General features: G+C 35.4%; 2 protein-coding genes across 3 annotated transcripts in view; one reads left to right on the top strand and one right to left on the bottom strand.

Annotated features, from left to right (window-relative positions):
• The window catches only part of LOC131551064 (growth arrest-specific protein 7-like), a 41,472-nt gene extending 29,182 nt beyond the window's left edge, over nt 1-12,290 (bottom strand). Inside the window, exons 1-2 of the mRNA XM_058793680.1 lie at nt 11,956-12,290; nt 3,049-3,151 (exon numbers count right to left, since the gene is read on the bottom strand). Of these exons, the coding sequence (XP_058649663.1) occupies nt 3,049-3,151; nt 11,956-12,132 (280 nt within the window). The 5' untranslated portion in view covers nt 12,133-12,290. The remainder of the gene's footprint in view (nt 1-3,048; nt 3,152-11,955) is intronic.
• A 1,753-nt stretch (nt 12,291-14,043) lies between these two features.
• On the top strand, nt 14,044-20,475 carry adprm (ADP-ribose/CDP-alcohol diphosphatase, manganese-dependent). Of its 2 annotated transcripts, XM_058793641.1 has the most exons (5): nt 14,044-14,433; nt 14,586-14,710; nt 16,068-16,633; nt 17,903-18,025; nt 18,817-20,475. In XM_058793641.1, exons 1-5 carry the CDS (start codon nt 14,392-14,394, stop codon nt 19,104-19,106), a joined length of 1,146 nt encoding a protein of 381 aa, XP_058649624.1. In that variant the 5' UTR covers nt 14,044-14,391; the 3' UTR covers nt 19,107-20,475. The 2 variants fall into 2 exon arrangements, with proteins under 2 accessions (XP_058649624.1, XP_058649625.1); XM_058793642.1 differs by lacking the exon at nt 14,586-14,710 and having other exon boundaries at nt 14,058-14,433.
• The last annotated feature ends 1,199 nt before the right edge of the window (nt 20,476-21,674 follow it).

Genomic DNA, 21,674 nt, shown 5'->3' with positions numbered 1-21,674 from the left:
TTTTGGGCAGGGTTCTATTGTTTTTTTCAGCAGGGCAAACCACTAGATAGCAGTCTTCATCTCTGAAATATAGTTCGCTGCCAGTAATGGAGGATGAAAGAATTGTTCCAGGTCCCGTTTCGGTGCACAAAGCTGAAGTGTGGCGCCATTTGGGCTTTTATGGTAATGTCCGCCCCGGGATTATTTTTCATTGATATTAAGCAGATGCAATTTTTTGTTCAGATGAAATGTTATGACACTGTATGTCACAATTGTAAACTTAAACTGTGAATCTTTAAAGTAGGGTCTAAAAATATACATGGTATTTATTTTATACATATACATTTAACTAAAGAATCCTGCAAGCACTTGAATCCCCCCCTTTACTTGCACTGCACAAAAAGTGGTTCAATAATGTTGAATGTTACAGGGACTGATTATTGCAAATGCAGATCTGTGTTCTGCAGTGTGTTCTGGTTAAACTAAGGTTTGCATATGGTGGTGTGTTCTTAATGACAGCTTTCCTAAAATATATATCCTATTCCTAAAATAAGAAATATTCCAATATATCGCCTTGCTTACTGTATCCTAATATATCGTATCACAACCCCCGTATCGGGATACGTATCTTATCGCCAGATTCTTGCCAATACACAGCCCTAATTTTTAATCGCAATTCTACATTTATATCACACAGTTCTCAGTTTACATCTTGCAATTCTGACTTTTTTGCAACTTTTTATTACATCTTACAATTACGACTTATTATACGACAATTATATCTCGCAATTCAAACTTTTTATCGCAATTCTACATATATATCTTGCAATTCTTAGTTTATATTCACAATTTTGAGAATAAAGTCAGCATTGTGAGATAGAAACTCAAAACTGTAAGATATAAATGCAGAATTGTGAGGGGAAATTTTATTAGAATTATAGAATTTTATGTTTTTATCCGGCGGAACCAAGCTTCCATTCTAATGCAACAGAAATGCATGCATTTATGTATACAGTTTATCATCCTTTCCCACATCCTTCTCATGTAGTCTAGTGATTTCTTTTAGATCTCAGAGGGTTTCCTGAACTCTCCACCTGCAGGTTAGTGAGGTTGATCTGAAACAAGCGGTTTAGTTATTCATTATTCATATTCATGTGTGTTCCCCAGAAATAAACACATTCACCAAACCACAGCCAAGAAGAGGAAGGAAACCACACACACACACACACGTGTTACCATGGTGATCACACAACACAACAACCCTCTGCTTCATCCATGTGAACCACAAATCAAGCTAAAACCAAGGAGCTTAAAAGGCTCTTGCACTGTTTAGCTGGTTCTGTGTTAGTGTGAGACTGACTTTGTGTGAATGAGTAACGAACCCAGAGAAGTTAATAACGTCCGAATAATCATTAATCAGGCAGGACTGGATCTGGACGGCGTGATGAAACTCTCAGTGGATTCCAGTTTCTCTTACTCACAGACTTTGTAGGATTATTGTAATTGGTTGGTTGGAAGATTGATTTGTTTTCTTGTTTTCACAACTCACGCCTTCCCTCTGTTTCACAGTTTAGCTCGAGTAATAACGAGGAGCGAATGTCGCCTTTACTGCCCACTTTATTGGTGGAGTTGGGCTATTTTTGAGTGTCGATGGCAACCATGGAAATGCAAGTGATGTAATAGAAACCATGGGGAAGATGAATGTGTTCATTATTAAATGTCAAGTACCTAACTGTGAATCTTCAAGCCTTTAAATCAGTATAGTAGCTTTTCTTCCACTCAGTTTGAAAATAATAAAATGAAAAGAAAACATGATTAACTTTGAAAGAATTTTCACAGAAATTGCTAATACATTTCACAAATAATTACAAAGAAGCTGCAAGTAACACATTGAATTAAACATGACATTTTGAAGTAGAAGGACAAAGAATTTTCTTGTGATTTTGTTTTTTCCTTCAAAATACTGTTTTTACTGTACATTGCATTGAAATGTAATTTTAATTTTAATTAAAAATGATTTAATTAAAAATATATATACATTTTTATTTAAAAATACATTCCATTAATACTGTACACTGACTTCTATGCTGAGTATTTTAATATAATTTATTTTGGAATTTTTAGGAGGCAGTCTTGATAAAATCATGATATTTATAATATAATTTATATTTGTAAAAAAACTAAATACTCTAAAAAATACTTTAAAAAACTTTTTGGGGACTAATTAAAATATGCAAACATACATTCAAAGCAAAAGATCTTGAAAACAGGGTAAAAATGTGCTGAGACAAATGTAAGCTGCTGAATACGAGCAGCAGAAGTGATGATGCTTCTTTTAGCAACACATTAGTATGAATGGTGTGAATTTTGCAGAACGCGGGCATGAGAACTTCGTAGATGCATTTAAAATGTGAGAAAAGAGATGTTATAGCAGGTAACAGAGGTGAGAAGAGCGATTTTTTTTTTTTGAAAGCGTTTCTTCACTTTTAACTGTGGCATATAGAATACGCTGTGACTGTAAACATGGCATTGTGTGCTGACTGATGGCTCTGACCGGGACAATGCTGACTGTTTGGACACAATGAGAAGTGGAGATATCAGTACCGATCCTCTGATCCAGTCAGACCAGCCTGTACCAGACGTGCTCGACTGTCTGCAGACATTCACAGCTCAGAGTCTTGCACATGACAACAACATCATCTGTAACCAAAGAAAAAACACTGCACGACTGTAGGTCTAGTGCAGATGCCAGTGATCACCTTTGATTTGGCCATCGGCCATGCCTTACTCCGAACGAGAGGAAAAGAATAGGAAATACTAATTTATACTAATTTTTTAATTGTTTTTATTTTTGCATTAATATGTAATAAATAACTAAAATTAATTTGAGAAATATTATCATTGATTACAATATAAATTATTAAAAAAAAATAAAAAGTATTATATAAGTTAATGCATTTTAATATAATGCAACTTATGGCCTACAGTCCTCAATGGGGTTTTATTTTGGGCCCTTTGTGTTTAAAAGGTTTGTGCACCTCTGATTTAGTGGCGGTTGGAGGTTCTTACCGTTGCTGACGGTGTTGACGTAGTATCTGCGTCCCTGCGGTGACATGTAGCACTTCCAGTCTCTGGGCATCGGCTCGTCCAGAGGAGACATCGAGGACAGTTTCTACAACACAAGGGGAACGAATGATGTCAGTAAATTCTGAAGAAGCTTCACTGGAAAAAAATATGTTCAGTGCTAAAATACACAGTCCATCCGTTTCCGCTGACACACTTTCACAAGCACAGATATAGTGACCTGTAAAAGACTTTACAGCTACACTTAAAAATGAACGGCTCCTTGAAGAACCTTTAACATCCATGGAACCACTAAGGGTTCTTTATAGTGGAAAAAGGTTCTTTAGATTATGAAAATGTTCCACAGAATTGGTTCATGTCATTGCGATGACATAAATACTTCTAAAAAAAAAAAAAAAAAAGCAATGTTTTTAGTAAAGGAAGAGAACTTTGCAAATGCTTGAAGACCCTCAAAAGACACATTCATGCATTCATTTATTTTTTATTTTTTTTGCGTTTAATTTGAAAGGACAGGAAGCAAAGTGGAAGAGAGAGAGCGGGACGGGATCAAGATAGATCCACAAGCCGGGACTCGAACTCAGGATGCCTGAAGAGCAACAGCGTTATATGTCGATGTGCTGCCCATGAGGCTATCTGCGCTGACACAGCTATTTTTTAAGAGATATAACCATTTATAAAATAATAATAAAATTAATAAAACAATGTTACATGTTTTGTGCTCGGGTCATTTTGACCCGGGTGTGTTTTTGAGTCTCATTAGGTGTCAAAAATACTTTTTATAAAATTGTCTATGAAGTTATATTAGTGTTAAAAAATTTTGTAAAATATATTTAGTCTTTTCCCCATATCTTACACACTTTTGCGACTGAATTTTGTGGATAAACATGAATATGTACCTCTATTGACATTATAAATTCAGCACTTTTTTCATTAGAAAGTGAAAGTTTATGCAAATAAAATGAGGTAATTTTGTTTGAAAAATTCTCAGAGAAATATTTATGTTGGTTTGATAGAAATACATAAAATTGGACTGGTTTTGAGCAATCATGAGTTGAATAAATTCGAAGGAAATTTAATTATATTCCATTCATTCCAATGGTAATAATGTAATTGTAATGTAATTCTCAAGTTATTTGTTCTTATAAATTTGATAGATATATTCAAATAAAATTTCTCGTCAATATTAAAAAAAAAATTTCAACTTTTTTTGGGAATTTGAAATTTCAAAGAATTTTTTTTATTTATTGATAGAAAAGAGATAAATGCAGTTCTAACATGTTAACATTCAAAACTTTTTCACACACACACACACACACAAAAAATCATTCACATTAATGAGAAATTGCTGATCAGATATAATATGGTTTTAGTTTAAATGGATTGTGTACAGATTTTGAGTGTATGAAAAATGTATGGATTTGATTGCAGCAAATGATGTTAGTTGTTTCTGTGCTTCTGTCACACATGTAGGGTGTGTTGTTGGATGTAGTGCATCTGTAGGATCTGAATCTCTGCTGTGCTGGAGCTGCTGGCAGCGTTTCTCCAGCGTTTAGCTCATTGAGGTTTTCCCACTCGTAATTTCATCCAGTTGAGAATGCTGGAAATGTGTGGGAAGGATTCAGTGCCAGATGTCAGCGTCCTCTCCATCTCGTGATACTAAATCAAACATGGTATGTAGAAGCCCGAAACAGCTCAGCCAAATCATGCACTCCATCAACACTTTCTGTCCTCCTCACAACACAACAGGAGTTTTTTTTTTTCCTTGTCTTTTCACAATAATCATATGTTCGTGTTCCACAGCAGAAAGAAAATCATTTGAGTAAATGATGAAAAAAATGTTGATTTGAGGGTGAAGTGTCCCTTTAATAACCTTTTCACTCATAAAGTGCATTATACACAGGACGAAATTACTGTACTGGATTTACTTTCAATACAAAAACAACCTAATTATAATACATGCATTTCCAAAATGTATTTTTAAGAATTAATGAAATATTTGAGAAAAAAACGCTGCACTACAGTACATATTTTGGCAGATCAAGTAATAATAAAAAAACTAAAAGTAATAAATAATAATAAAAAAAAATAACTTGACCCTCTAACACTTGCTCTCTCTATTCTTTGCTTGTTTTCTTTTTATTTATTATATTTATAACTTGACCTCGAGACTAACACGCTCTATTATGTGCTTGTCTTTTTGTTTTATCTACTTGTTCTTTTATTTTAACCTGACCCTCTAACACTAGCGTTCTCTATTCTTTTTCTATTCTATCTACTTGTTTTCTTTTTATTTATTATAAAAAAGGCTTGATTGCTTTGTCCTCATTTGTTTGTCTCTTTGGATAAAAGCGTCTTCTAAATGATTAATAAGTAATAGGAAACAGCAAGAAAGTGGATTGTGGAATGAATCATGTTTTTTGAGAAACGTCTTTGTCTTTCAAGCAATGATGAGCAGAAGTCTCTTGTGTTTTACGAGACATTCGCTCAGAGCTGGAACGGGACACGGATCGCTGAAATCACGACCGAACCTGCTTCTCTTCTGGTGTTTCCTGATGATAAAAAGATCTGTTGGGATGTAAACGAACGTTCCTTATCATATTCACAAACGTTTGATTGACCTCTATTATAAACGAGCATTGCTCCTCATGGGGGTGCGGCTGCGTTCAATTCAATTAAATGAAGAGTTTTTTTGTTTTTTATTTCTGTAAAGCAGACAAGTAAATGCTCTCATTCATTTTCTGAGACGCTGTTGAGTTCATATATCTGTCATACTGTAAGTCACAGACAAATATTCTAATTCTAATTGCCCTAATATATGCAGAACTTACGTTTATCTAAATATATATATTTAAAATAAATATTTACATAAGTAAGCAGTAAATTGTCCAAAAAATATTTTATGATTACAGCTTTGAATTTTGAACATTTCAGCTTGAATTTATTTTTGTATTTTCTGTTTTCATTTTCATTTTAGATAAGGTTTTAGGTGTTGACATTATTCTTTTTTATTGTTTTATGTCTATATATTTTCATTTTAGTTTTAGTTATTCAGTTTTAGCATTAGTCAACTATCTGAAATACTCAAGTAATATTTAGTTTTCGTTTTAGTTAACTATAATGCTGTGAGTTTGGTTCATGTTCTGATCTGGGTTGATGTGCCGGCTTGTCCTGACATATGTATGATTAAATAATGCATGTTTCAGATGGCTGACCATCTAAACCCTGAGGACATCCATCATCAGACGCCAAATGTGCCCATGGACACAAACAGACGGCCTGCGTCTCCAGAACCTCTGCAACCCGGCTCTCAATCACATCAGAATCAATAACGGTAAATACAGACTCTTGTTATGCTCTCAACATGCATGCTTTCAGTCCCTATGGAATATGATAGCGGTATGATATCAGAGGCCTCTGGTCTTTCTCTGTAAGTGTATGTAGAAATCTTGCGCTTTTGTTTTTGTGTCTATATGACACGCTCTGCTCAGAAAATCAGGAATGATCCATCAAACACTCCAGGAAAGAATGCTTTGAATACTGAATCTTGTGGATTTGAGCTCTCCGCTGGACACATTCAATCTGATTTAACAGCTGCTCATATATGACATAATGCATATAGAGTATGTGTGTGTGTCAATCATCAGATCTGGTAGATCTCATTTATACAGGAAATGGCATATTTAATGGTTAATTTTCGTAAATCTATTAAGGTATTCCCAGAGAGAGAGCGAGCGCAGTCAGATGTGATCGTGAGTCAGTGTGACTCCATCAGTCCAGATCCACATGTTTGACTTCATGTTCAGAGAATCAGAGTTGTCATGAATGAGCTGCTCTGTGTGAGTCAGGCTTTCCTGACCCTCACGAAAACCAGCGGATCCACCCAACATATGTGTGTGAGTGTGTGACAGCACTGCATAAACACAGAGCACTTCAGGGCCTCATGGCTCTTACTGAGATGCTGCTCAAGGATCTTAGGACTTCCCTTAAAGGGACTTTGGTTCTTCTTGTTATAAAAATTAAAAGGCAGTCTTGTTAATAAAAAAATAAAATAAAAAAAAACTACTATTACTACTACTGTTGATGTTGTTGTTATATTGTTATTAATTATAATATTAATAACAGTTATTATTATTAACCATAATAATAAGTACTAAACAACAGTAGTAATATTTATTGAAAACAAATTATTTATTTACAATAATAATTTTAAAAAATTCTTGTTTTCTAATTAATCTATTTTATTAATACAAATATTCTTATTTTTATAATGAGATGATTTATTGTTATTATTATTAAAAAATAATATTATAAGAACTTAATAATACTAATATTATTTATTGAAAATAAAAATGTAGTAATAACAGTAAAATCATTTATCCATAATAATAAAATATTTCTAGAGTTCTAATTTAATTAAAAGGCAGGATCTTTCTGGTTTTCTCATTAACCTTTCTGATTAATAGAAATATTTTATATATAATTATAAATTATTTTATATATAACTTCTTTTTATAATAAAATATGTATTATTGTTATTAATGTTATTAATAAAGTTATTATTTATATTACAGCTGTTTATTATCATTACTAATATTATTTATCGAAAATATATATGTTGTAGTAATGACAAAATTATTTATTCACAATAAAAAAAGAAATTCTAGACTTTTAATATGATTAAAAGATAAATCATTCTTGTTTTCAGTGAATCCTTTTTAGTAATAAAAATGTGTTATCCTTATAGTAGGAAAGTAAGTATAGTATTCTTAATAATAATAATCATTCTTAATAACAACAAATTAATACAAATATAATTTTTTGAAAGTAATAAAAAATGCAATAATTTATTCATACAGATATGGTATAATGAAAAGCCAAGAACTTTCTTCCTTATGAGTTTAAAGTTTTCTCCATAATTGTGCAGAATTGGTTGCTTTAGAAAGCAAACTCATACAGTGTGTTTAAGCCAGGAGTTTTTTTTCTTTTTTCTCTCCCATATTTTACGCTGTCAGCAGTTTCAGCCCATCAGGGCAAATAAGGGAAGTGTCTGTTTCCTATTATTCACTCATCCATTATCACTTTCACGCTTATTAACAGCCCTCAGTGACAGAGCGCTGCTTTAACTCTACACTTTAACTTTACACTTCAGCGGCCTGACCAACCTGGACAATTTAACTTATGAGAAAACATGCTTGTTTAATTAAATATAAAGTTTCTAAGGTGAAAGAGAATCTTGAAGAGGATCAATCAGTGAGAGAAACAGCACTCTGTGTGGAGTGTCATTTCTCACACAAGCTTGCAAACTAATTCTCAGCCGAGCAGTGAGCGGAGGTTAAAGCACCGGAGAGGGTGAGACGTCTCTTCCAGACCCAAAGAGAGAGAAAACACGTAAACCAACATGCTCATGCATGTCCGAACGATTCTCTGGACTTTGTTTTGATTCTCCAGATGTAAAACTTGGAGCGTCACAGTCGATCTCAGATGAGAAGCTCGAAACTCCCACAGACTGAGATGGCAAACAATAGTTATCAGTGTGACTGATAACAAGGACTGTTTTGTACAGTTTGCCTCTGTTTTTCACCTCATGTTTAACTCGTTTCTGTCTCTCTCTCTGCACAGAAACAATGTCTGACAAAATTCATTCTGGTTAGCAGAACATTTCCATTGTTCATTACAGCCTGTCAGTCATTCGGTAATCTTTAAAGAGCGACGCTGTTATTCGCCAAGCATTCGGTCAGATTCATTCAGTGTTTGTCATTGACACTAATGCTTTATTAATTAGTCTGTTACAGCAGGTGAACAACTTATATGACAGCTATTTAGAACAGATAATCCATTTGATCATCTGACTCATGTATTTTCTCAAAGTTTGTCTGATTCCAGAAACAAATAGGGTAGAGTGGGGGAAAACGTGTATGTGAATCTGCTGACCCACATCCATCCATCCAATGGCTGATGTTTGTCCAGGACTGTTTACACCGATTAAAACAAGCATGATGTGTTATATAAAGATTAGTGGAGAGCAGGGTTAGTTGTCACACCGTTTACTGTAGTGAATATTTGTCAGAGTAGCATTCATTTGAGCCAGATATTTATAGAGACGCTACGTATCACAGCATTTGCACATTTGGTTTGTCACCAAACACAGGAAATGAGAAAGTGAGGTGATGCACCCTAATAAACTGATGCTGTAAAGGTGAACAGATCAGAGGAACTATTTACACACTCGGATGTTTAGATTCTAATGAAAGACAAAAAAAGAGGAAGAGATGAAAGTATGAGAAACACTTTAGACGAGTGAGCATCCTCTAATCAACAAGCATGAATTACTAGCATGTTAATCATCTACATATGGATCTATCTATCTATCAAACTCCGCCCCTCAGCTGATTTCATTGGTCAGCTCAATCATGCTCACCTGTCATGAAAAGTTCATACTTTGTGAAAATCATGAATGGACTGACTGATCAATGGATCTGGTTTAGATTAGGGTTATGGGTTAGTATTTGTTTAAGTGTTTTGTAGACAATCATCACTGTGATTGACATGACCAGTGAAGTCTCCAGATGGGTTTGCGCTGAACAGGTTTAGGGAAAAAAGAAAAAAAAAATCATGCGACTCTAGCTTATTTGTTCCAACAGTTCCAATAACTTTTAAACGGGGAAAGAAATCAGAGAAAATTCACACTCATCTTGACTGAAAAACTTTAGTAGCTTTAATAAGGATCAGTGAATAATTCTTACATTTACATTTCTGTAGTAGCCTATTTCTTAAACCTAAATACTTATATTGTATTGGTTCTGTTGTTTGTTATTTGCATCATTGTTCTTATTTTTAATTTGTTCTTATTCATAACTTTTAATAACTATAATGTGATTCTGTTATTCTGAAATAAAATGTGAAATCGTATTTTGGCTATATCTTCCACTCCTACCCTGCACTGCAATTTTTGTGTTTACACATATAGCTGAATAGCCTAACTTGAAAAATAGACATGTTGTCATGTAATTTAACATTTGTTTGATAACAGCTGGAATCATTACCCTCTGAATCAGTTCAAATTGATTGTAAGGCAAGTTTAGATTCCCTTAATCGCTCTAGCTACTGTGTTTATGTCGTAATGTGATAAATGCACTTCTGTATTTATGCTTATTGTCAAGTTTCTGAGCACTGAAGGGGCCATGTAAAGTAAACACAGTATTAACATTCTTTTATTGATAGCCTAGTAACTTGGTCAATAACATTAGGCTGGTCATGTGATATCAACACGGACCGACCCACTCCAGGTTGAGTTTAGCCTATTCTACAAAACTGACGTGAGTGAGTATATATCAGCATTTGACTATTTCTCAAAAATACTGTTGGTTTCTTAATGTGTACCGTCCCTGCTAAAACAATAGAAGCCCAATAGAAACCATCACATAAATTCTAATGGTTTCCATTAAAATACCATTATAAACATGAGCTTTTTTTCCAGTAAAACCATTACAAAATTCGGTAACACTTTATTTTGATGGTCCCTTTTGAACATTCTGTTGACACTAAGTAATGTTGTAACTACATGTCAACAAACTCTCATAAGAGTATTATTAGACTGTCTGCTTCATATCTACTAACTCCTTATTGTGTTGGGCTCCCAACAGATATTCTACTGACTATAAGCAGCTTTGCAAGAAGGCGTCAACTTAATCTAACCTTAACCCTACCAGTCAACTAACACACTACTAACACTCTAATGAGAGTCAGTAGAAATGTAGGTGCAACATTACTTATAGTCAATAGAATGTGTTAAAGGGACCATCAAAAACCCAAACTTCCTTTTTGTAGTGTGTTTTGGGCATTTTTCCAATAGGATTTAACATCACACCAATAGAATCCATCATATACCAGTAGACACCATTAGTTTCCATTAAAACCAATACAATTCCCATTATAACCATTAAAACCATTACATTTTCTATTGTGTTTTGGGCAGGGTTCTATTGTTTTTTTTTCAGCAGGGTAGCCTATTCTATAAAACTGACGTGAGTGAGTATATATCAGCATTTGACTATTTCTCAAAAATACTGTTGGTAACGTTTAATTCACACAAAACAAGAGTAGCCTAAGTTTCATGTCGACCAAGCGATATGAAATGACCCAGCTTGAGAAACGAGGAAGTCTCGAGCCAACGATTTCAACGAGAGGGGTAATAATTTGGCAGGGAGTCGAAAATGGGCACAGCATCGCTTCATCAGAGACAGATGTCCATCGTGAGGGAAACTCACGCCCCTCTTCATCGCAAACATTCAGAACCGGTTTGAAACGTTTCGACGGGCGAGTAAACGCTCGCACGAGTCTCGACTCTCGAGTGGCATATTAGGTAGGCTACTATGAATCACAGATTTCACACTGAACACCCTAAAATTACTCATTTATTAACATATTTCCCCCCCGCAGGATTAGTAAAGAAAGAACTACTCAGAAAGTTTTCACAACTTTCACCAATAAGGCTATTTAAAGGTTATATAAATGTTAGGCCAAAAGTTCTAATGTTTATTCTTTTATATTTGATTGAGAAAATAAGGTTCTGAGATCAACATTCTCGGAACGATGGTGTTATTTAAACGTGATTAACGTTCTCATAATGTTGAGATAAAACGCTCTTAAAATAACGTTCCCTAAACACTTTGCTGTAGCCTACCGAACGTTCTAAGAAGCGTTTTTGTAACCTTTAAATAACGTTACAACCACGATAAGAAAACTGGACATTTCAACGTGTTCGAAACAACGTTCCCACAACGTTTTTATAACCCAGATGTGTCACCTGTAAGGTAGCCGATACAGTTCCCGTGTTTAGACTCGATGGTCCAGCACACACACACACACACACACCTGTGATGACGATCTTACCTCCACCTGCACGTAAGTTGAGGGAAACCATCCCTTGACTCCGTCCTTCTCTCCCTCCCACCAGCCTCCTTCCAGAGCTTGCGTTATTCTGATCACTTCTCCAGCCTCAAACTTCAGTCCCTGCCGATGCTGATCCCCGTTAAAGGAGTATAAACTTCGACAAAACGTGCCTGACATCGTAAACTCCTCAGGTGGCGAATCGGATCTCCAAACTGTCTCCAAAATTGTAATCCGAATGACTCCAAACTCGTCCGAGAGCTTAAGCCGTGTTTGTTATTCTCGTGGTCGGAGTGGACTGTAATGTGAACGCGGTCAGGATCGCAGCTCATGGCACTGGAGTGAACACACCCACTCACAGCGACAGCAGAGCTCATTCACTGCATTGCTTCATTCCGAAAAGCCTGATCTGTGTCACTAAACATCTGTGTGATCTAATACAGGAGATCACAAAGAACTGCGACAGATCAGACAGTTCTCCTGATGAAATATGGGGATGCCATTATTATGACAGGTTACAATGAACTTTTATTAATTCATTTTAGAAAATCAAATATTGTGAATTAAGTAGGAAAGATGTGTTACATACAACGTTTTGCCTATGCATGTAGCCTATATTTACATCGAACATCAAAGTAACGGCATAAATACAACCTGCTTGCATAAATATAAGCGCGATATTCTGCATTTGGATTAGATTTAATGCACCGATTCTTGAGTAGCCTACATGGACAAAATTGAATGCAACAGTGAAGAAAGACAAATGTTTATAAAATATTATAAACAATATAAATATTGGCAAATTCAGCATTCAGTTTAATATAAATCAGTGGCGGAACCAGGATGGGTGGCCAGCAGTGTGGGGTAGCACAGAAATCTTGTGAAAATGTGATTGACTATAAAGTATTGGACTGTTTTAGTGCCTAAAACACAACTGAATACAATTCATTTCTGCTAAATTGTAATTGAGATATTTGTGAATTAGATCAGGTAATGCTGAGTGAATATGACAACTTGTGTCTATTATTCCCCACCTCCAGGTATTTTAATAAAGGGAACCAAGTCAGCTTGGTTCTGGTTCTCAAAACCCCCAAAAGCTTGTTCTCCATCATTGCATGCATACTCATTGATGAGACATGCAGATAGTGATAAAAATTGGTTAATAAATAAATAAATAAAAAATGAGTTATTTTATGCATTTTAATTGTTTCATTTTCGTTTATAATTGCACAATATTTTAGTACATGCACTTGAGAGACGTTCTTTAATGTGATGCTATACATACATGAATGCACTAATCGCCTTTTTGGTAATTCCATGCCTTAACTGACGACAGAACTACATTGTATGCTCATAGTTTCTTGCGCGCATTATTTATGATGAAGCGATATAGAGCGTGCGCCCTATATTCGCGCGTGCGCTGTGGGCACGGTAAAACAGCTGTCAGGACAGGAAAGTTTGTTTTACTGACATGTAGCCTAACATCTTATTTGCCAGGGCCACCCCTGGCTCCGCCCCTGATATAAATGAACTGTAAACTCCGTTTAACTTTTGAATTAAAACGTGCCAGAAACAGTGTTGACAAATGTTGCATATTTTGCACACAACAGTAGCCATTTGTTTCTATAGTCTTATAGCTATTAATAGACTATGGCTTACTTGAAATGAAGCACACTTTCTAAACAGTCTTTTTGATGTGTGTCATGGATTTTCACGGTTTTGTGTGTCATAGAGAGGTACTTTCCTGCTCCTGAAATGAATAATCTGTTAGAAAACTCCAAATGATGTAACTAACACTTAGAGGAGCTACAGAAGTGAAACCGAATGGAAATATATGAATCACTTTTCCAGCTTGGTCTTGGTTGTGTGTTGTCTCCCTCTCGTGGATACAGATAGTGTTATTGTGATGCACCACAAGCTCTGAACGTCCTAAAGCGGACGTATTGTTACAGAGGTGTTATAAATTCAAAGAAGTCGGGCTTTGCATACGGTTATGTATGAAAGCTCTTTTCGGCCACAGAATTAAAAATTGTGATTTTTTTAATTTTATTTCGTGTTCTTCCATAGTATTGTGTGGTGTTTAGTGCAGTTTGTGGATTATAGTATTTGTTTTAACCCCCCCGCAAATGTGACATGGTACGATCCACGATCTGTCAATGGACGCCAAGCTTTCGCTTTCACGCGCTAGTTATGATTACATGTTAAACTCTCACTATATATACGGTGTTTAAACGGTATGTTCAAGATTTCTAGTAAATTAATTATCTATTTATTCAGCGGAGCTGCGCACAAACCGTTCAGGAGCATAGATATACTGTATATACGTAGATGCCGCATTGGACTGCTCCACACAAGTCGCGTCCGCTATTTTATATCGGTCAATACGTCGTCACTCAAAATAAAAAATCAATGAGTTTCAGCCTCTGGATGTAAAAACCGATGAAATGTAAATTCCTGAAGAAACTAGATAAACTTTCACAGGTAAGAATGTGATGTTGTTGTTGTTTTTTAATGTGTACAGGTTATAAACTATAGTACCTTTTAAATGTCGTGTTTTAATCGGCTTCATCTTGTTGTATTGTGTTAGTTTATTGTGAAGTCTATTGCAGATATTAATACATGCGTATTACTAGTGTTACAGACACACAGGCCACTTGCTGTCAAGTGTTCACGGACCGGCTTTGGCCATTCCAATATGGCGGAAGGCCGCTAAAGGTGATGACACACGGGACAACTTTTTGAGCAATGTTACTGCCAGGTGAGACTTGATAGAAATTTGTTGTCTATTCTCCAAACAATGTCGCTTGGCAGCATCGCCCCGTGTATCATCACCTTAAGATATATTGGCAACAATATTGAGATGGTCCTCACTGCAGAACACAAGATCCAGGGGGTGTGGTTGGATCTAGATCCAACTCCTCCCACCTTAGATTTACCTAAACCTACCTGTCTCCACCCCCTGATCCCTAAACCTACCCATCTCCACCCCTAAACCTACCAATAACCTAATAGTTCTGTTAAACTACTACCGTTTGGGACCACTCAAGGATTTAGTATAAAAAGATGTGTTAAACAAGAAGATCCAATATCTCCTTTCTTATTTTTATTAGTCATGAAAGTAGGTAATGTAGTTCTAAAGTTTAATGCAGACTCTTAATTAAAATAAAAAAATTCTTATTTAGGAATTAAGATATGTAAAGACCAAAAATAAAGAATTAACTTTAATTGTTACCCTTTATGAAAAAAAAAATCAAAATAAATGTAATAGCTGGTTAATGAGAGACTTGTCCTTGCATAGGAGAGTATTATTATCAAAAAAATAAATAAAAATTCTAATCCAAGATAAAAAGTTTTTTTTTTTTTTTTTATGTGAGGAGAGAAACAGGTTGGAGCTTATATAACCATCCATGATAGGCTAAATTTGACAGATTTATGGGAAGCTTGTTAATATTAAAATTACAATTAAGAAGAAATTCAAAACCACCTTACTTTTTTTTCAAATGAATAATATCATAATATAATTTTATATCCATTTAATTTTAAATATAGTATTAGATGTTTCAAAATCAAGTACATTCTTATTCTGCATTTTTAGAAAAACTTTCATTTTATGTAGGCCTACCTGTCAAGGAGAACATGACTAATTAATGCCATTCCATCAGAACTTACTAAATTGCTAGACAATTATGTAGAATTTAGAACTTAAACAACTTAGATTTAAGTCTTAACATTTAAAAGACAAGAATTGTAATAATAATTATCTAAGAAATCTCTCTCTACTGTTCCTTTAGATAAAGGATTTTGGAGATCACAATTTCAGGATGTCAACTAGAAAGAGACTTTTAAAGTCTCCAGACTCTTTAGTATTACTGTAGTAGTAATAATAATAATAATAATAAAATTTGGGAGGTATTGTTCAAGATTGCTCATAGGATTTATTTCACTCATTTTAAAATAGAAATAGGTCACTGATTAAAAGAAACGAGAAGTCTATTATAATAGGCTAATATTGTTTCCTACAATTTGAGTGAATGTAACTGATAATTGTCTTTCTATGTTCATTGTTTAAAAGCTTGCAATAAAAAGCGCATCTATCTACACATATGTTTGATCAGGAGAGCAGCGATGGAGGATCGCGCACCGCCGGTGTTCGCGTTCGGGATCATCGCGGACATACAGTACGCAGATATAGAGGACGGCTTGAATTATCTGAGAACGCGTAAACGCTTCTACAGGAGCAGCCTCCAGCTGCTGCGCAACGCGACGCGCCGCTGGGAAGAGCAGCGCGTCAGGTGCGTCCTTCAGCTGGGTGACATTATTGATGGCTTTAATAAGAGCCGCAGCGCTTCTGAACAGGCTCTAGACACCGTTATCGGGGAGTTTGACAAGAGCTCGGCGGATGTGCATCACGTGTGGGGCAATCACGAGTTTTACAACTTCTCCAGGGAAACTCTACTCGCTTCCCCGCTCAACAGCGCGGCGAAAGCCGGGAGTGGAAGTGACCTACTAGCGGATGGCATTTACGCGTACGAGTTCAGCCCCGCCCCCGGGTTTCGGTTCGTGCTGCTGGACGCGTATGACATCAGCGTGATCGGGAGAGACGAGAGCAGCGAGAAACACAAACGATCATTGAAACTCCTGCAGGAACACAACAGCAACCCTGATCTCAACCAGCCGCCAGGTGCTGCAGCCAAACCTGTGTGAGATTATAGTGGAAGGCAGTGGAACTAGAGTAGTGTGCTTAACAGATTAAAGTAAAAAAATAGAACAAAGAAATAAAAGAACAGTAGCCTAATAATAATAATAAAATTGGAACAATTAAAATGTGAATTATATTTAAAAAGAAGTTTGGAAAACATAGGCTGCAGCTGAAGCATATGCTGGTCCATTTCAAATTAATTTATATAGAAAATAAATGAATTTAACAGCAACATATGAACAGGCAGGGTTTGTTATACAAGTCAAGTCTTGGAGATTATCACCTTTAGTCTCCGAATATAATTTGGACAATTTGAAAAAACAAAAAAACCATGAAGCTGGGTTTATGTTATTAAATATTATTAAAAATAAATAAATGATTAACAGTAATAAGTTACCACAAATCATTGTTCTTTTCACATATTAAACCAAATTTAACCAGTTATATACAGTAAATCCTTCCAAATGGTTTGTATTAAATGAAAATGTAAAAACTAAATGTCCCACTGTTTGTATTTCAGCATTACAAAATAAACTACATTGAGATATTGACATTAAACCTTAATCTTAAAAATTAAGAGATCAGATAAATGTGATTTATGATTTTTAAAGAAATAGTTCAGCAAAAAATGAACATTTGCTGAATATGTGCTCATCCTCAGGCCATCCAAGTTTTTTTCTTCATCAGATTTGGAAAAATGTAGCATTCCATCACCTGCTCACCAATGGATCCTCTGCAGTGAATGGGTGCCGTCAGAATGAGTCCAAACAGCTGATAAGTGATATTTTGGATTACAGGAAGCGTTATTATGGATTTTAGACTTGTATTTCAGCTAAAAATGTTTTAAAGATTTTTTTTACAAACACGCAGCTTTTGGTTTCACAAGACGTTGGACTGGAGTGGTGTGGATTACTCATGTTTTATTGTTTTTTATCAGCTGTTTGGACTCTTATTCTGACGGCACCCATTCGCTGCAGAGCATCCGTTGGTGAGCAAGTGATGGAATGAACCCTGGAAAATATGTCTGAACAAGACATAACTTGAGAAATACATTAGTGCACATTCTGTAGAATCATACATGTCAGAAAAGACTGTTTGGAGCAGGTTGACATGTGGTTTTATCATGTTTACTGTCTATAATAGTCATGGTGACACATTTCAGTGTGTAAGTAAACAGCTAGTACTGTTGTGGGTGAATTAAAACCAGTTAAACACAGACTGGGTACAACTTGTTTATGTGCTTTCTTACAGTATTCAATGGCTTGGAACAAAGGTTTGTGAAATTTAATGGCGGATTCAGCCAAGAGCAGCTGCTGTGGCTCGATGAAGTCTTAACTCTTGCTGACCAGAAACAGGAGAGAGTAACTGTCTGTAGTAAGTATATATGCTTTTGAGATCTTTATGCTTGGTCTTTTCAGCTCTTTACAGTACTTGTCAAAAGTTTGCAAAACATTATTCAGTGTTGTTAATAAAGTCTTTTCTGCTCACCAAGGCTACATTTATTTGATCAAAAACAATTAAAATTGTGAAATATTATTGCAATTTTAAAATAGCTGTTTTCTATGTGAAAATATCGTAAAATGTAATTTATTCCTGTGGTCAATGCTGAACTTGCAGCATCATTACTCCAGTCTTAATCAGTCAATATGCTGATTTGCTGCTCAAGATACATTCCTGATTATTGTCGAAAACAGTTGTGCTGCTTCATGTTTTTGTGGAAACCGTGATACAGTTTTTGTGATTTACATTTTTCAGAATTCTGTGATGAATAGAAAGTTCAAAAGAACAGCATTTATTTGAAATAGAAATCTTTTGTAACATTATAAATGCCTTTCCATTGGTCACTTTGGATCAATTTAACGTGTTCTTGATGCAAGCATTCATGTCTTTCTTTTCAGTGATCATTTATAATGGTTTCCACAAAAATCTGAAGCAGCAAATTAAAATTTAGCTTTGATCTCAGGAATAAATTACGTTTTACAGTAGATTCACTTAGAAAATTGATTTAAATTTACAATTATTTTAAATTGCAATAGCATTTCATAATTTTTACTGTACCTTTGAGCAAATAAATGCAGCCTTGGTGAGCAGAAGAGACTTAATTAAGAACATTTAAAAATGTTTCCAAATTTTTGATAATCGCTGTATATTGTGTACTTGTGTAGGTCATCTTCCCGTTCACCCATGCGTCACAGACCCCATCTGTCTGGCGTGGAACTACGACGCCATGCAGTCCGTGCTGCGCTCTCATAAGAGCGTGGTTTGCTTCATGGCGGGACACGATCATGATGGAGGATATTACATGGACGAGTCTGGCGTTCACCACATCACGCTGGAGGGGGTGATTGAAACGTGTCCAGACAGTAATGCCTTCGGGACAGTTTATGTCTATGAGGACCAGATGGTTCTAAAGGGCAACGGAAGGATATCAGACATGGTTCTCAAGTATCCATGAGTGGAAAGCATTTATGAACTGACAGGAGAGGAGATTATTGTCAATGGATAATGGAGTGGAAAATAATAAACAAACACCCCTCTGTATGATCCTCTCAATTTCTGCTTACATTTTGTGTTAAATCTGATTTTTATAAACCCTAAGATATGTTCATGTAGCCTATAAGTAACACTGTTACCAACAAAATGAACAAATCAAATGAACAACAACAAACCCTTAATAAGGTTAAGTCATCGCTGACATGGGATTTGGCTACCTATGCAGTAGAAACGCAAAACAGGGCCATAGCGATGTTAAAAATAAATTTTAAAAAGTTAGGAAAACTACAGCACCCATAATGCATTGGGCTCGATCAGATGATCCGGGAACGGGATACAAAAATGCGGAAGTAGTTCGATCTGTAGTTTTTATACAAAAGTCCTGGAGCTGTCAAAAGTGACGCGTTTTATGTCATACGACAGACGTTTGCAGGTGACACGTAAAAATAATACACATTGTTCGTTTACTTATGCCGATATTGTAAGGATATATAGTTGGTTGAGAATCTGTGAACTTGCCCTTTAATATTAGAAACAAGCTATAATAAACATGGAATATACAATGAATACATTTACATTGTATATTGGCTAGCCTATATGAAGAGGAAATTAAATATATGCTATATATAATGATATTAAGATTTCATCAACAAGAATATATAAAACTAAATGTATACTACTGTACGTTACTACTGTATACACAATGAAATTATGCACTCACACAGTATAATGCAATAAAATGTATTTTTATATATGTTTAAGCTACTTCTTTTATAAATATAATTTTATATTCATATAGCAACAGAAAAAACAACAACAAAAGAAACAGGAATAATAGCAATGTTCAGTAATAAAAGTTTGATTTAATTATTTAAAACTACATGTAGATGTGATTTAAGTATATAAATACTGAATGTATATAATAAAACAAATATTTTAAAATGTCATTTTATATTCATGTAACAGAAAACAAACAGATGTTATACTGTATACAGACATTTAAAAGTCTACATTTTCATGTAATATTTAATTATTTTACCTAAATGTACATTTCATTTTGCGCTTTTTGGCTGACCCTCGATTCATGAATCCCCCTTCAGCGGGGAGTCCGCGCGCACCTGGCAACCGCAGAGCCACCGCTGGCGCTCAGCAGCAGCGAGACCGTTCCACCTGCACGATCCGTTCTGCGCATGCGCGTAATTACGTAGTAGACAACGTCACGGTTTCCCTACACGATTGGTATCACGCGATGAAACGCTTGACGGCCAGGCGGCAGATCTTTGTAGGCTACATTGTGTTTTTCATTTAACAGTTCACGGCGGGTCTATTTGGATGTTTTTAAATGTAGTTTACGCTATGCATTACGATGTGTTTACGTGGTTGACAATCCAAAATAATAAAGGAGTTGTTACATGAACATACACGATTTTGGTTACATGTGGAATAATGTCCGAGTCTTTCTGTCACTGTAAAAGTTCAGTTTCCTCCATACTCCCCTTTGCGATCCATTGCTGTTTGGCATTAGGCCTACTTAACTTGCCGTGTTTCGATCTGAGATCAGTAGTATTGTCAAAGACGGTTCGTGTCATTTTTTTATTAAAAGCTGCTAATATTAGTTAACTTCAAATTGAGTAATTTTGTATTAGTATATCTGATAATCTGTAATCTGCCTAGATTATCTGCATTTACATGAAGAAAGAACTACAAACAAGTCTGGGAAACGTTATGGAGTATTTCAAACTGACAATGGAAATGACTTGAAAGAACGCATGGTGTGCACACAGAAGTGACATGAGAGAGACCTATTGGTGAACTAGTGAACCAGAGTATTTTTAATAAGAAATGAGAAAAAAAGAAAAAAATTGTCACTCACTCTCACACACACTAACAAACAGTGTGTGGGGTGCACAGTCACCCAGATGCACTCTCACACACTAACAAACTGTATATGGGTGACTGTGCACCCCACGTCCAGCATTTACTCTCAGGTTGAGGGTGTCTCTGCAGATAATCATGAATGCTTCCATGTCCTGGATATTTTCAAAAATGAACATGAAAGGCTCCTTGGCATCCCACTCCGTCGACTCCATCAGCACCCTCCACACATTCATTTGGTCATCATGATCCATCAACATGTATGACGGTTCTTGCACCTGGCCGGTGAAAAGCCCAGGACGATGTATTCTGCCTGGTACATATGTTTCAATGTGAGGGGCAGCTCCTCCACTTCTACCTGTTCCTCCTTTGATAAAGTAAAATACCATAAATTAAGACTACCCTGTAACATAAGATGTTTTGTGTCTTTCAAAAGGGGCCTAAAGACATCTTTTCAGCATAAATTAAATAGTTATTATGAGTTTGTATATTATGGTATTTTCATTAGACTATTGATTGCTAACTTTTGTATTGTTTTTATTTGTAAGCCACTTTGGACAAAAGCATCTGTTAACTCATATAACCATATAATGCACAAAGAAAATACAGGTAGGTCTCAAAAAATTTGAATATTGTGGAAAAGTTTGTAAATTTC

The sequence above is a fragment of the Onychostoma macrolepis genome, chromosome 12 (assembly GCF_012432095.1).
Source record: "Onychostoma macrolepis isolate SWU-2019 chromosome 12, ASM1243209v1, whole genome shotgun sequence".
Classification (NCBI taxonomy): Eukaryota; Metazoa; Chordata; class Actinopteri; order Cypriniformes; family Cyprinidae; genus Onychostoma; species Onychostoma macrolepis.
Note: the sequence above shows the minus strand (reverse complement) of the source record. Positions and strands in the feature narration are given on the sequence as shown.